Genomic DNA, 15,296 nt, shown 5'->3' with positions numbered 1-15,296 from the left:
TTTATCTTTTAAAACATAATAATTTTGAAGCACTTATTTTAATTTTTGAATAGCTATTTTAGAATAATTTTAGAGCACTTGTTCATATTCTAGAAGGTAATTTTTGGAATAAATATTCCAAAATAGCTTTAAGACACTTATTTTTATTTTAAATAATTGTTCTAAAGAATAATTTTGAAATTCTTATTCATATTCTGGAGGTAATTTTTACCTTCCAAAATGATCATTTTGAAATGGATATTTTTAATGGAATAGTTGTTTCTGTCCGCACAAATAAAATGGGGTGAAATACAAGTTATGGTGAAGGATTCAAATGTCCACGTGACTACTCTTTGGGAGGGGTTTTCTTTCAACACTTCTTCTACACCCAACAATATAGGTGAATTGTCGAATTTGTCTTTCCATCAAAATTAAAAAGTAGCATCCCTACACCTATCCCCTTCCTCCTATATTGTTTTTGTTTTCGCTCTCCCTTCATTGTGCCGCCATCTCCTCTCCTTCATCCCTTTGTTCATCTTCACTTGTTGGTGGTTTCTTTTCCCGTTTTTGTCGTTGTCATGGGTGTCCTGAGTACCTTTTTTCTCATCATTTTTTGTGCATTGCATTAGGAAATCTATATAATCTTACGGATTCCCAATTCTTATCCCAATATGTATTTTTGTTTTTATTTATTTATTTATTTTTATTATTTAATAAATTATTAAATGAAATAATTTTTTAATTTAATAATTAATTTGTAATTTTATTGTTATTTATTTAATAAACAAATATTGCTGTTTGTTTTAAAATTTTATTTCTTTAATTAATTATATTTTATTTAAGTTGTTTTTAATAATTTATTTACGAATGTTGTTTATTTAAAAATTAATGTATAAATTTTTTTATGTCTTCTAAAATACTTAAATATGTCTATATATCAATAAATATATTATCACACAATTTTATTATTATTTTTTACTATATTTAATAATATAATACATTTAAATTGATAAACATATATATTAAAATTTAGACTTGCATAAACTAATATATGACATAATTTTATTATTTTTTTACTTGCATAAAGTAGTTAACATAATAATATCTACACAACTATTATAAATATTTAATTAATCATCTGGTCCTTATTACAAAAAATCAACTTTTCTTTTATTGCCTTTTAGTCCTTGCTATAATATATATATATATATATATATATATATAGCAAAAATTAATTATATTTTGATTAATAAGAATAAAAAGGAATCAAAATATAAACCATAGGATTAAAAATACACCTTTCAAAATATAAAAACTAAAAAATAATTAAAATGTAAATTATAGGAACTAAAAAAATCAATTTTAAACTAAAATAACTAAAAGAGAATTAAAATATAAATTATAAGAACTATAAATTCCACTTTCAAACTAGGACTAAAAGTTACAAATTATGAAACTATAAAAAACAAATGAGTAATTAAACATATTATAAAAATATAACTAAATTTATAAAAAAAATAAAAAAATTTAATTTTTTATAATATTTTTAGGTTATACGTCAATCCGTATGTTTATTAATATAGATCGAAGTTGAAAAAAAAATGTACCTCCGTTGTTACACCGCAACACCAACTACAAATTGTCAATGAACCACCGTAATAATGCACATCGACCAAACTAGACACAAAAATGAAGGAGGAGCTCGGCCACGACTCACAAAAATTTATGGTGTATGAAGAAGAAAAAGGAAGAAGAAGTTAACAGGGTTAGTTTTGGAATTTTAATAAAAGCATTAGTGTAGAAGAAGTTATGTGGTGCAGGAAGAAAATCCCTCTCTGGGATCGATAGTAGGCCCGGCCCATCGGGGCGATGATCCGGCCCTGAATTTAGTTGCCCGCGGTATTTTTCGAAAAACAACAATTCAAAGTTGAAAACCCGCTTTTACCCGCCCCTTAATCCTTTCGTTATTTGTGTCACTCACTTTCGTCTCGCGCTCATTTCAGAACCACTGAGTGTCCCTACTTCCTAACCTTTCCTCTCCCTAACCCTAACACTAACCCTAACCCTAACACTAACCCCAACCCCAACCCCAACCCCAACCCCAACCCCAACTAATTCGAAATTCGCTTCCGTGGCTTCTTCCATCTCACAAGGTCAATTCATCTTAACCCAATTCTTCACTTTTTCTATGTAGTCTCTGGTTTTTTCCATTCCTTAATTTCGTCTAGTTACAAAATTTGAATTCGGTGAACGTTAGGGTTTCATATTTTACAAAGCTCGCCTATTCGTTTCAAATTCACCGATTCGGTTAAAGATTTTCAACAAAATCAAAATTTTATGGGAAGCAATGATAGTTTCGGCGACAGGATTTTCAAAACCCGTTCCCATCTGGCGGACGTCACGAATCGTCCGGCGAAAAGGCCGTTTTCTTTAGTTTCTGGCGATGGCGGGGACTTGCAGTTCACAAAGCTAATTCGCTTAGGGGTAGAAAATTTAGCAAAAGAGAAAAACCAAATGCAATTCGGAGCACAGGCTCACCTTAACAACGTGGTCCTGTTGCAACCAAAAGAAAAACACCCCATTTTGTTGCCGTTTTCTGATTCGCACTCGTTTCAAGATCCCATCTTCCCCAAGGAGGGAATGGAGGAGCATAATACGTTGGATTTGGAGAATTTTAAATTTGGGGAGAAAGGGGAAGGAATTGTCGCCACTGATAGTGCGGTTGAAAGTGGGGGCAAAGTTATTTGTGATGTTGAGAATTTGGGATCTCCCAAGCGTGGGACTGAGCAAATGCCAACAATCTCTGCCTCTAATGATTCTAATTTTCTGGGATTGAAACCGTGCTCAAGTTCTGTTACTGAAGCTGCGGACGTGAAATCTTGCACTTGTTCCTTTTGCTCCAAAGGTGATTACTATTTCCATGTAATTTAATCATTGCATTTTCCTTATAGATGCAGTTCTTTAGGTATTTTTGGTACTGTTCTCTAATCAAAATTTGACCTTTACCTTGATAATCTGCGTAATAAAGATTTGCATTAAAGGTCAACATAGATTACTTTTGGAGAACAACACCAAAACACTTAAGGAAGTATATTAAGCTTTGTCCTTTTGTTATGTGAAATTTGTGTTTCGTCTTAGTATGTAATGAATGTATGTTGCTTACGTTGATCACTAGCTGCTTATATCTGGTCGGATCTCCATTACCAGGATGCCAAAGGTAGATTAAGTGGTAAGTTCTACAAATCATTTTAGCCTTTTTTTGTTGTGCTATATACAAGTATCCTAATATTTTTCTGCTGTCACTTAGATTCATTTTTTTCTAAGCACTCTTCCTTTTTGCCAGCTATAAAGAAGAGTCAGAAAGAGGCAAAAATGATTATTCAGAAGTTTTCTGGATTAGAGGATACAATCATGCATGACCAGCACCGAAGTGAGGAGTCGTTGAAGTTAGAATTTTCCCTTGTGCATCAGTGGAAGTCTCTCTTTCTTGAAATTCAGAATATGTATACTCAAGAAAGTAGCCAACTTGTGAGTTTTCAATGCTACCACTTACATACATGGGCTTAGTATTTCAATCCTACGGGAAATGTTAACTTCCATTGCCATGTTTTTAAATTGAATTCTGTGTTTTTTGCACAATTCATTTTCTTTAATGTAGAGTGCATACTCTCCTCTGGATCTTTTGATTATCTAAATGTTAACTTGTTGTTGCATTTGGGGGCCAGCGTTTGAGGTTTAGTTGGCTAGTTAGCTTGATTGGTTAATTTGTTAAGGGGGTGTATTGGATTAGGATTTTAAAAGATTATTTTAGCATAAAAAAGTCTTGGTAGATTTTAAAGATTATATAAGAATATTATAACTTATCAAATTTCCTTACAAGACTTTTATAATAGTTTGGATTTTGATGCATATATATCATAAGAATTTAAAGGAGAAATATATGGTACACACATCTTGAAGAATATTAAAGAGAGAAGAAGATATGTGTGATGAAAGAAAAAAAAGTCTGGTAACCAATAGAAAAATAAAGAAAAAAGTCTAGCAAAATTTCAAGGGTTTGGATGGGATTGTTTGATAGCTATGAAGCACCGACACGGACATCGAACACGACACGGACATGGACACGTGGACATTTGTAATGTCCAAAATATAGAATGTAGTATGGGTGTCGTGTCGAATACTGACACGGACGCGTGTTGGACACCGGACACGACAAGGGGCTGAAGTGTCCGTGCTTCATAGTTTGATAGATGTCTTATACTAAAAAATTTAATAAAATCTATTAAATTTGTATATTTTTTAATACCAAAAGACTTTTTATAAGTTATACAAAATCCTAATTGAATACCATTGGATTTTGTCGTCGTCCTTAAAAAATCTTAAAAATCTTAATTGAATACCATAAGACTTATTTAAACTATTTAAAATCTTGATTGAATAACCCAAGACTTTTTTTTTATTTAAAAAAAATCTTTTAAAATCCACTACACTTCCTAATTGTTAGTTTACTAGTAAGTTCTATATATAGAACATGTATTGCACATTGTCTTATATCTTTCTCATTTTTAATCAATTCCAATTTATTGTTTTTTTTTTCATTCTATATTTTCTTTTTGGGCTCAACCAATTTTAGAAAAGGAAGCATGTGTAAAATCCATTTTTTAATATTTTAGGCATGTATTTATTTAGTTATGGCTATGCTATGTTGTGAAGGTTAACTTCTCTGCTCTGTATCCCAGTTTATTTTTTCCATTTTCTCCCCTAATGCAAATGATTTGATTTTGCTTTCAGGAATCAAGCTTTGAAACACTAAAAATTTTGAGAGAAATGCAAAACCGGTCTTGAGTTGAATGACAACAGCCATTGTGAAAATCAATAGTTGTTCCAATCTGTTTTTTCCCTGTAAGATTGCTTTGCACATCAGTTTTATGGCCCCAAATTCCAATTAACATGCATATGCTCGCTCACCTTTAACTTAACCAGTATATTTTTTGAACTCGGTGTCTTTAGAATACCTGCAAGTATATGTGTACATTTGGCACATCGTCTGTTTCCACCGACTCTTGTATGATTTGATTGAACTTGCTTTGGAGGATAACTATTCTGCGTTTTTGGGATGTCCCTGAGGGGATTGAAAGATGATTATGCTACATGCTGCTCAAAGATATTTGGTCCATGGTTTTTTCAACTCCTAAGATTGGTTTCAATGAATGTTTGGCAACAACGATTTTAGGACTCTCTTCAATGATGTGCAACTCCTTAGCTTTAAGATTGGTATGTGAAATTAATTGTCTTAGACAGTCTTAAGCTGCCAAAAGCATGGAATTAAAAATAGCGCCTAGTGGATCGCCCCGCCATTAAAAATAGTCAGCCTTGTGGACTTCACATTTCATGGGATGAAGACCTGTTTGTCAATGTCACGGGAATTTCTTGAGGTAACGTTTATTTTTTTAAGGTCATGCATTTGTTTTTGCTTTAGTGTAGATATGTCAAAGTTAGTCTGATCCAATTATGTTGGTCCATGATGATAGTGAGTTAATCTAGTTTGGCTTAAAATAAAGAGGTTAAATATGATGGGTTATTAGTTTCCTTCAAATAAAGAGGTTAAATATGATTTTGGTTCTTAAAATATTGTCCCAAAAATAATTTTATCTCTTTTGATCTGTGAAATTCTTAAAAAAAATTCTTTTAAGTCTTTTATTTAACTTTGCTAATTTTTTTGTTAAAAGTTTACAGCAGTAACTGTTTCAGTCGTGGATTTTATATTACAAAAATTAACAGTTGCGTTAACTGGCCGTTTGAGTTTTAATTAAATTGTCTGTAATAGGTGAATGTAGCTTACATTTAATTAAAAAGATTAACAATTAAATAAATGACTTAAAAGAAAAACTTTGAAAATTTAGAGACTAAATAAATTATTTTTAAATGACTAGAATTAATGAGTCAATATTTAGAGGAACAAAATTATATTTAAATCCATATAAAAAATCTAATTAAATAAATAAAAAATACTGAAGAAAATCTACAAAAGCCGAAAATGCAATTATATTTTAACCCGTCTTAGCTGACTCGTTCATGAAAGTCAATTATAGTTGTATCAAAGTTCATGAAAATATAAAACAGTTGGCAAATATTTTACAACTTATCGAAATATATCTATATAAACATGACCGTAGTAATCTCTGATATAATTTAAAGCTCTGTTCGGTTTAGCATACATAAATAATATTGAAAGGATAGAGATAATTTTACGGGTTTGATAGAGGGGAAATTAGTTTAAAAATGATGGAATCTGCTAATATTATTTTTTATTTATTTTCACTCATCTCTTTATCTTTATTTTTCATATTTTTGCTATTTTTTTTAATCAAACAACTTTATCTTATCATTTTATTTCTCATCTATTTTTGCTCTTTTTATTTTATTTTAGTTTAACAAACACAGCCATAGCTTTCTTTTTTGATGCCCGCAATTTGGCAAGTCCTTGTCTCTATTGAAGTGGGCCAGATTTTAATTTTAATTGATCCAATAACCAAATATCAATGTGACCCCCTTTTTTTTGCTCCACAAACCTCAATTAAACTATAGAAAAGCTATATTCAAACCCGGTCCCGAGAGAAGGAGGATCCGGTATCAAATATTTGGTATGAGATGATTAAAATTTGGGATGCATTTTTCCATAGTATACATCCTTCAAGGATTATTCTCTCTTAAATGATCCTTAAGCTAAGAAAAAAAATATACTTAAATAGTCCTAGAAGTATTAAAAATTATGCTAAATGGTCTCTTAAATATTGGCAAAGTCTTAATTACTCCTTGAACTTTGCTGATCATCAACTTAGAAACTAAACTGATGATATATTTCAATACTTAAGGAATTAGTTAAATAATTTTTATAATTTTAGGGACTATTTAGCAGAAAGGGTAATAGTTTGAGGATGAAATTGGCAGTTTATTCTATTTTTCCACTATGCAACATTATATGCAATAAATTTTAGCCACACAATTTGGTTGGTTGGAGTTGTCTTAAAAATCTGTATTACTAAGAAAATAAACAAATTAAAAAACAATGAATAATATTATAACAAAATCAGACAGAATAAAGATCATTATCCAATAACATTATATCGTGTAAGATTCGTTGAAATTCATGTATTAGTTTTTGTAGTGGTTATCATTTAATTATATTCCTATACTATAATTTTCATTTATAATTATCTAAAACTTGCATTGCTATTGTTTAATGGGTGTTATGCATTGATAAATAACAATTTATCCAAATGATTAGACAATATTATCTAAACCCTACATGCCTCATAATTGAGCTAGCACAATGTCAAGGAAATATAAAAACAATGCACATCCAACGTTTGTTTATTTTGGATTAGTTTAGGTAGAGATGACTTTGTCTTGGTGGGCGAGAGATTCACTCCACCACTACCTCTTTCAATTCCTAGGCAACTACTCCCCATTTATTTATTGGGTCTATACATGAAACCAAAATAGAAAAATCCCCTAATCCCGGCCCATGGCCCATGTGAACGAGTCCTCCCATGTTTAGAAGCATGTAAAAGGAGGAAGTGTCAAGGAAAAAATGACTGATTATAACTTGTTGTGCATGATTGATTCTCATATCTAAAATTAATTTTGAGATAAAAATACTTATCAATGGATCAGAACTTTTGTTTTCTTTTATCTGTTAGATTTATATTAAAACGTTAAGTATGTTTAGAAAGGAATTCCATTTTCCCTTCTTCACCAAACTACATAAACAACTAAATGATACAGTGACCCCTTCAATTTTATTTCGTTTGTTGACTTTTTATTCCATTTCATTATGAGTCATTTTATTCCAACTTCCTTGAAACTTCATAAATTTCCCAACAAAATGGAGCTTATGATAATTGGAATAGACCTGGAAAAATATTTTTTTTTTTAAATGTCAGCATTAGCACTTAATAGAGATGGGTTATAACAATGATTTATTCCATTGTTGACAATTTAGAAGATCTACAACTACGAACTTGACAATTCATTAACATCATTACTAATTAGTGTGGTCCGGATATGATTCAGGTTGACATGTATCGTTTAAGTTTTTTTTTTTTAAAAAGAAAAAATAGGAAAAATTGTCACCTTTTTAGTGATTCAGTGTTTATCGTACTACTGGAAGAAAATAATTATAAACCAAAACTGAAATATCGATCTAAATGGTATGATGGTCGACCAAGAGAGCATATACTCTAATTTCAATATAGGTAAGATCGGTTAGAGTTGAACATTTCATAAAACACTAAAGAATATTTTTTTCGTGTGAATTTGTAAGTGGCAATGTTATCTTGGTATTTTTTTAAAAAAAGGATTCTCATTCAAAATTGATTCTTAAATACTAGTTTTTAGCTAAACTTTCTTTCATAAAGAGACAGGTTTATTCTTGTATCATGACATGAAAGTATTTTTTACATGTGAAATATTTAAAGTACTTACTTCATTGTTATGTCATTAATCAGACACTATTGTGTTATTTTTTATTTTTACTAGATTCCGAAATTCAGCCACAACAACTACAGCCTATTAATTATGAATATCATTCACCTTTCTTAACGGCAGTTAAAGGTGACTCACGACTTCAATATTGAAATCTAGATTCACCATGTTGACAATTAATGGTGGTTGGTGACTTTGGGAGTTTGATCAACATTGCTGGTCATGAATTATCATTACCTGATCTCCTTGTTACTTAGATTATCATAGTCAAAACTTAAAGATGTGTTTAAATTCAAATTGGTTTAGTCAAGATAGTTAAAATTTTCAAGAATATCTTTCTTAAGAATTTACTTTTAACATTGTTACCTTGATTTTTATTAAAACTTGAACCAAAATTATTATTCTAAATAAATAATATTATTGTGAAGTTGTTTAGTATAAGTTAGTATTATTAAAACTATATACGTATTTATCTCATTTTAAGTTCCCACCTAAAAAAAAATACTTACCAATACCTTGAGCTTATAAAATTAATAAAGAAAAAGCTTTTTTTTTTTATATTAAAAATCACAGTCAAATGAAGTTAAAATCAAGAGAAGCTGTTTTAGTAATACTTTTTCATAAAAATTTCTATATTATTATTTATTTACTAGTATTCTAAGGTATTTTTTAGCATTTAGATAAAAGAAACATTAATCTGAATGTATTATTAGTATAAATAGATTTTGCAATTGTCTTCTAATACCATTTTGTCATATATTATTTGATAAATTTGTCATTTTATGTATTGTTAGATATACTAAGAAATATAATATATATTATTAAATAGTAATATAATTTTTTTCATGCTGACATGTTATCGTAGTTAAAATTATTTTTTCCATGTGAATGATTTATAATTTTTTATAACCCGTGTTTCTAGAGCATGGTTATCAAGACTAAAAATTGGTGGGGGCTACCCAACATATATTATTTTTTTCCCCATAATTAAAAACTTTTTTTGTCCTGCGTGCACTAAATCACTTTGCATTTGTTTTCTAATTAAATACGTAGTTCTAGTTTTGATTAGTTGATAAAGAGTTAGGAATTTGGCATGTTCTATAGGAAAAAGCTCATTCATTGGGCTGATATATTATCTGGCACACATGTCAAAGTCTCTTTCTCTGGCTTATTTACAAAAAAAAAATGTCGTAGTCAGCTATCAAAATTGTGGTAGAGGAAGCACATGATAATGAAATGGTTAAGTGTATATTTATATTTAGTTTTACGTTTTAAAATTGATTCATGATTTAAATTTAATTTTGAATAGTTTTTTACATATTTAATTTTATATTAAAGTATACTTTATAATTTATTATGATTCATAACTGATTTTGAGTTAAAATAATTTTAAATGATTTTTGTGTTAAATTTAAAATTTTCTGTTATTTTAATTTTATAATAAAAAAATAAACATAAATTGAATTACTTTAATTTTGTTACGATAGAAGGATAATTATAACTAGACAACAGAACAGAAGAAGCAAGTGGCATTTTCAGACGTCACAGTAGTTGGTGCGATTCGAGAGTTGTTTTGCGTTCCTTGAAAGTGATATCCACGTAGGAATCGACGTGTGAGCGCGTCAAACAAGGTCCCACATAAGCATTGGAATATAATAATGTCTACACTCTGATTTTTTTGTAAATTCAATTCATAATTATTCCCAAGTTGAAATATTCATATCTATTCTTGTGCGAATTACTAATGGTGATCAATTTTTAGCTATTTAGTAACTGTAGTAAAGTTATACTTTCAAATAAATATTCTCCGTCTCTCCTTTATCTAAATTAACCCTTTAAGAAAAATAAAATGTTGATTGCCGGTCCAAAGCTCCCTTTTTTTTAAAAAATAATATAAGAAAATATGGAATATTTTTAAGATTGTCGTCATAGAATATTATGATTAGGAAATGTTACATTTTGAATAAATTAAAAGCATATTTGTTCAATCTTTAATATTTTTAGAAACTCAGACATTAATAAAAAGGATAGGTAGTGAAAGTTAAAGATTGAACTGTAAGATAACTTTAATTCTTGTGTCATGAAAAGTACATATTTACCTCTTATAACAAGTTAAATGAAATAGGAGAATGTATTTATAATATATTTATTTCTTATAAACATAATATAAATAGTTTGCACAAAATCTTAAGTTTAAGCCTTGTTAAAGTTAACTCATTGTATACTAAAAAATATATACTCATATACCAAAATCAAGTTAAGTTACATGAATGTTTACAAGTTTAAATTTAATTATCGTACCCAATTCTCTTATTCTTAAGAAAATCCAAATATTTGGAATTACTATAAAATAAGAGGTAATTAAGGGCATTATGTACTTACATGAAGAAAATTGGGTGATGCTTGGTGCCCTCCATGCTTTTGTCAACGTTTTGACTGCAAATATTTTTTTATATAGCCATCGTTCTTCTCAACTGGACATTTATGTTCGACACTCTTACAAAGAACAATATTTTAGATAGTGTTTTCCGCCGGAAATATTTAAATTATGTGCATAAAAGTATGTTATGATTAGAAAAAAAATATTTTAACCATAAATATATTTTAGAACATTAATTTGTAAATAAATAGAAATTTTTTTTTTTCATCTTTGCAAGTATCGTGATAATGGACTATTAATTTATTAAATATTTTTGTAATATTTAATTATAAATATGTATTGTATTCATAGGAATTTTCAACAATAATTAAAGTATAGTTTTTTAAAAGATTTAAAGTATAGTTATATCTATAATACTTATTTTTAATTAAATTTATGATACATCATTTTCTAAAATTTAAAATTTTAATTTATTTTTTTCACTTGATTTTTTAGTTTTTATTTATTTTGTGAGTGTATATATATTAGCAAAAGTAATTTAAGTTCAAAACAACAAAAAATAACCTGAATTAATATGTGTGTGTGGTGTAATATTTATATTACATAATGAATTTCACAAATAGTTAGACAATAGTAATCCTATTTGGCTGCATCCAAATTAATGGGAAAAAATATTTAGATATGGGTGGTAAAAACAAAAAGAAAAAATGAAAAAAAATGTGAAACAGTATTGCGTTTAGAAAATTGAGTGATGGAGATGAGTCCATGATGAGCTTTGGCGAACACCAAGGGAATAGGATCCAAAAGTCACTTGCCCTCTCCAGAAACGTACTTTTGCAAATTGTATGGAATGGGGATCTTTCATCTTACCTTACCATTCGTCGTCAACATTGTGGCGCCGCAATTGGTGACACCATCTCTACTGTGTTATCATTCTCATAATGATAAGAACCTCCTCCATGTTTTTCCATAGAATAATCTTCTTACTATTTTTCTTTATTTCATTTATATAATAAGTGTTAAACGTGGTCTATACTTTTAAGTTAAAATTTTTTATTTTCAACTTTAATAGTGCTTTCTTCATGAAGTATTAGAAAAATTTATAGAAAGATTAGTATGAGAATATAACACTATTCATTTTCATATATAAAGTTAAATAAATTAAACAAAGTTAACTCGAGCAAATATACAAGTGTTTGTTTTAAGAGAGCATTTGTTTCAATGTATGTATTATACTACATTTTCAGAATCACATTCCTAAGTGAGAATATTACAATTAAAAATATTATTCATAACTATATTCAATAATACATTTGGTTAGATTTAAATATTCTTAAAAATATTTTTAAAGTTTAAATTTATTGAAATTAAAAATTGTAATAGTATAAGTTATAGTTAAGGATGATAATGGATAAACTTTGGGTAGAATCCTCTAGTACTTGTTCTTTTATCCGTATTTACAAAAAAATCATACTTAATCCTATATCAAATGCTGGTAGTAATTTTAATCCTCATCGTACCCACACTCATCGAGTACATGTATACCTATTCACACTCATGATTCATACTTTACTCATATATACAGTTACCAAATCAATAAAAAAAATTAATCAAAACAATTACTACAAGTAAATTAAAAATGTATTCTTAAATTCAGAAAATATTATACAAAACATGCACACCTAATATTAAAAACAATCATAGTACTAATTCGTCCAAACTCAAGTTAAACAAATATTATAAAGATAATCTTTCAAGATAATAATTCTTAAAGTTAATTTTATAATCTCTAAAAAAATCTAATTAAACTTGATTTTTTGACAAAAAAAATGTATATTTAATATATATTATTTACTTAGGTAACTTTTATATATATATATATATATATATATATATATATATATATATATATATATATATATATATGTGTGTGAGTGTGTTATTTTTAAGAGATCAATAATAATTTTTAAAATTAATGTTTTAATCACTCAAAAAAAATTAATTAAACTTTTTTTTTTCACAGAAAATTATATATGTTATATGTTGTTTACTTATATATATATACATACACACATAGGCATGTGTGAATTAAGGATGATTAATTGACAAGTTAGTTTTAAATTAATTTTAAGGTGTTATTATCTATTTAAGAGACTGATATCTTTTTATATTTTTTCATATATATAAAATTTAGTGATTAGACTTTTTATTAACCTGCAATTATGTGCATCATAATTCAAAATAAAAAATTATACTTATTTAAGCAATTGTTTTAAAAAATAGATAAGATAAGAATGATATTAATATTGATGTTATTTCATTTTCTTTTTCTCTGAGGAAAGTGAGGTAGAGGAACAATGTTATTTTTTTAATAAATATATTAATAGACAGGTATGGCCAGTACATGACTGACACGTGTAAGGTGCTGTTTGGGTGGACATTTGCCAGTCACGAATGAGGTATATTACCTAGGTGGCATTTTCCTATAGGATAGCCATCTCGGTAAAAAGGCATTATTGAAGTTGACGCCGCAAGTGAATCATCAAAGAGACTATTGCAAGCAACTTCCACCTCAACATGAGTATATAAACCAAGTGTGGCTCACCATGGCAACGCAAGAGCGAAGCTCGCAAAGTGAGGCCACTCAAAAAACAATCACTTCTTAGCTTGATCCTTCTCAGCAAGAGATCCAGGTTTTTAAGTTTTTAGCCTCTTATTTTTGTTTTATCGAAAAAGAAAAAAAGAAACAATCACTTGCAAGTCTTTAGTTTTCTCCTCCCTGTTCTCTGGTTTTGGAATTGAGACAGGCTCTACTTATAATTTGGAAAAGTTTTTTTCTTTTTGTTTGGGTTTTCTTAACTTGTTCTTCGCATATCGTAAAACATGGGAACCGCTATAGGCATGTACAGCAACAACAACATCGTACCGGATTTCCTAGATCCGTATAGTGAAGAACTGATGAAAGCACTTATGCCTTTTATGAAAAGTGATTATTTCTCTGCCTCTTCTTCTTCTTCTTCACGCGAATCACACCCTTCTCCTCTTATTCCATCTAATTCTCTCCCCTCCTCCAACCAAATCAGGCTCAACCAACTCACCCAAGACCAAATTCTCCAGATTCAGGCCCAAATCCACATTCAGCAGCAGCACGTGGCCCAAGGCCAAGCCCACCTGGGCCCAAAACGCGTCCCTATGAAACACGCCGGCACGGCCGCGAAAGCCGCGAAGCTCTACCGCGGGGTGCGGCAACGGCATTGGGGCAAGTGGGTCGCCGAAATCAGACTCCCCAAGAACCGCACGCGCCTCTGGCTCGGAACATTCGACACCGCAGAGGAAGCAGCATTAGCGTACGACAACGCTGCGTTTAAGCTCAGAGGCGAGTTCGCGCGTCTCAATTTCCCTCATCTACGACACCACGGAGCGTTTGTTTTCGGTGAGTTCGGAGATTACAGACCTCTACCTTCTTCCGTGGATTCGAAGCTGCAAGCTATTTGCGAAAGCTTGGCGAAACAAGAGGAAAAGCCGTGTTGCTCTGTCGAAGACGTGAAGCCCGTGATACACGCTGCTGAGCTGGCAGAGGTGGAGTCTGACGTGGCAAAATTGAACGCTGAATATGTTTATCCCGAGTTCGAGGATTTTAAGGTCGAGAACGAGAACCCAATGTTGTCCTCGTCTGTGTCTGGCGAATCTTCTTCGCCTGAATCTGGTGTTACTTTCTTGGATTTCTCGGACTTCTCGGATTCTAATAATCAGTGGGATGAAATGGAGAATTTTGGGTTGGAGAAGTTCCCTTCTGTGGAGATTGATTGGGCGGCAATATGACTCGCTGAATTTTCGTTACGTCAAATGGTTGGTTTGGCTTTGCTCTGCTTTTGGGTTTAGTATGTATCTACTACTTATTATGTTTTGTAATTTTTTAGGTTTATGTTTCGGTAGTGTCTTTGGCTGCTTCTGCAATGGATTTTTTGACATTTGCGGATGTTTTGCTTAGATACGAGGGTTGCAAATTTTAGGCAGTGAAATCAGAGAGGGTCGTAGTGGTCTTTTTGTGGTCTGCTCGTGTTTTTTGTTACTTGCATGACCGTGGGGACTTCTACTTGTGTGTCTTGGGTAGCTACTTCTTGTTCAACTGTAATTGAAGTGCCCTTCCAATATATGAAAAATTTACATGTTCTTGTAAAGTATGGACTATGGAGAAGAACTAAATGGTGTTACGATTTTTTGTTTTATACTAAGCAATTGTAGTATGAAAATTCGCTACGGAGAGCCAAATTTTACTGACTTATAAATATAAACAAACGGTGTTTGCTTCTATCAAGGACTGTTGGCAATTGAGTGGTGTCAAAATTGTTAGTGCAAGCTTTGTTTCCCATCCATGCAAGAGGTTTGCTAGTATTTTTTTATATATATATATATATAGATTCTTGCTGACTAATGCTTAGAGAAGGAG

At 30.1% G+C, this 15,296-nt stretch overlaps 2 protein-coding genes across 6 annotated transcripts; both read left to right on the top strand.

Moving 5' to 3' along the window:
- Positions 1–1,913: 1,913 nt before the first annotated feature.
- Positions 1,914–8,816, top strand: LOC100798703 (uncharacterized). 5 transcript variants are annotated; one of them, XR_414461.4, is made up of 6 exons: positions 1,914–2,884; positions 3,155–3,208; positions 3,323–3,507; positions 4,771–4,881; positions 4,990–5,414; positions 8,521–8,816. XR_414461.4 is itself a non-coding variant. In XM_006580218.3 (5 exons), the coding sequence occupies exons 2-5, from the start codon at positions 2,317–2,319 to the stop codon at positions 4,822–4,824; spliced, it is 861 nt and encodes a 286-aa protein (XP_006580281.1). In that variant the 5' UTR covers positions 1,982–2,132; positions 2,237–2,316; the 3' UTR covers positions 4,825–4,975. The 5 variants fall into 5 exon arrangements, 3 of the variants coding, with proteins under 3 accessions (XP_040871507.1, XP_006580282.1, XP_006580281.1); XM_006580218.3 differs by lacking the exons at positions 4,990–5,414; positions 8,521–8,816 and having other exon boundaries at positions 1,982–2,132; positions 2,237–2,884; positions 4,771–4,975; XM_041015573.1 differs by lacking the exons at positions 4,990–5,414; positions 8,521–8,816 and having other exon boundaries at positions 4,771–4,975.
- Positions 8,817–13,340: 4,524 nt separating this feature from the next.
- On the top strand, positions 13,341–15,027 carry LOC100797648 (ethylene-responsive transcription factor ERF060). Its single transcript, XM_003525012.5, has one exon. The coding sequence runs from the start codon at positions 13,730–13,732 to the stop codon at positions 14,666–14,668; it is 939 nt and encodes a 312-aa protein (XP_003525060.1). The 5' UTR covers positions 13,341–13,729; the 3' UTR covers positions 14,669–15,027.
- Positions 15,028–15,296: the final 269 nt, after the last annotated feature.

This window comes from Glycine max, chromosome 5, assembly GCF_000004515.6.
Source record: "Glycine max cultivar Williams 82 chromosome 5, Glycine_max_v4.0, whole genome shotgun sequence".
NCBI lineage: Eukaryota > Viridiplantae > Streptophyta > Magnoliopsida > Fabales > Fabaceae > Glycine > Glycine max.
This window is presented reverse-complemented; position numbering and strand designations above follow the sequence as displayed.

Bases quoted from the DNA above. Each gene is read 5' to 3' on its own strand.
- LOC100798703 (XM_041015573.1), top strand. From the start codon at position 2,317: ATGGGAAGCAATGATAGTTTCGGCGACAGGATTTTCAAAACCCGTTCC. The intron at 2,885-3,154 runs GTGATTACTATT...GTTGATCACTAG, and splicing joins TTGTTCCTTTTGCTCCAAAG to CTGCTTATATCTGGTCGGAT. The intron at 3,508-4,770 runs GTGAGTTTTCAA...TTTTGCTTTCAG, and splicing joins CTCAAGAAAGTAGCCAACTT to GAATCAAGCTTTGAAACACT.
- LOC100797648 (XM_003525012.5), top strand. From the start codon at position 13,730: ATGGGAACCGCTATAGGCATGTACAGCAACAACAACATCGTACCGGAT.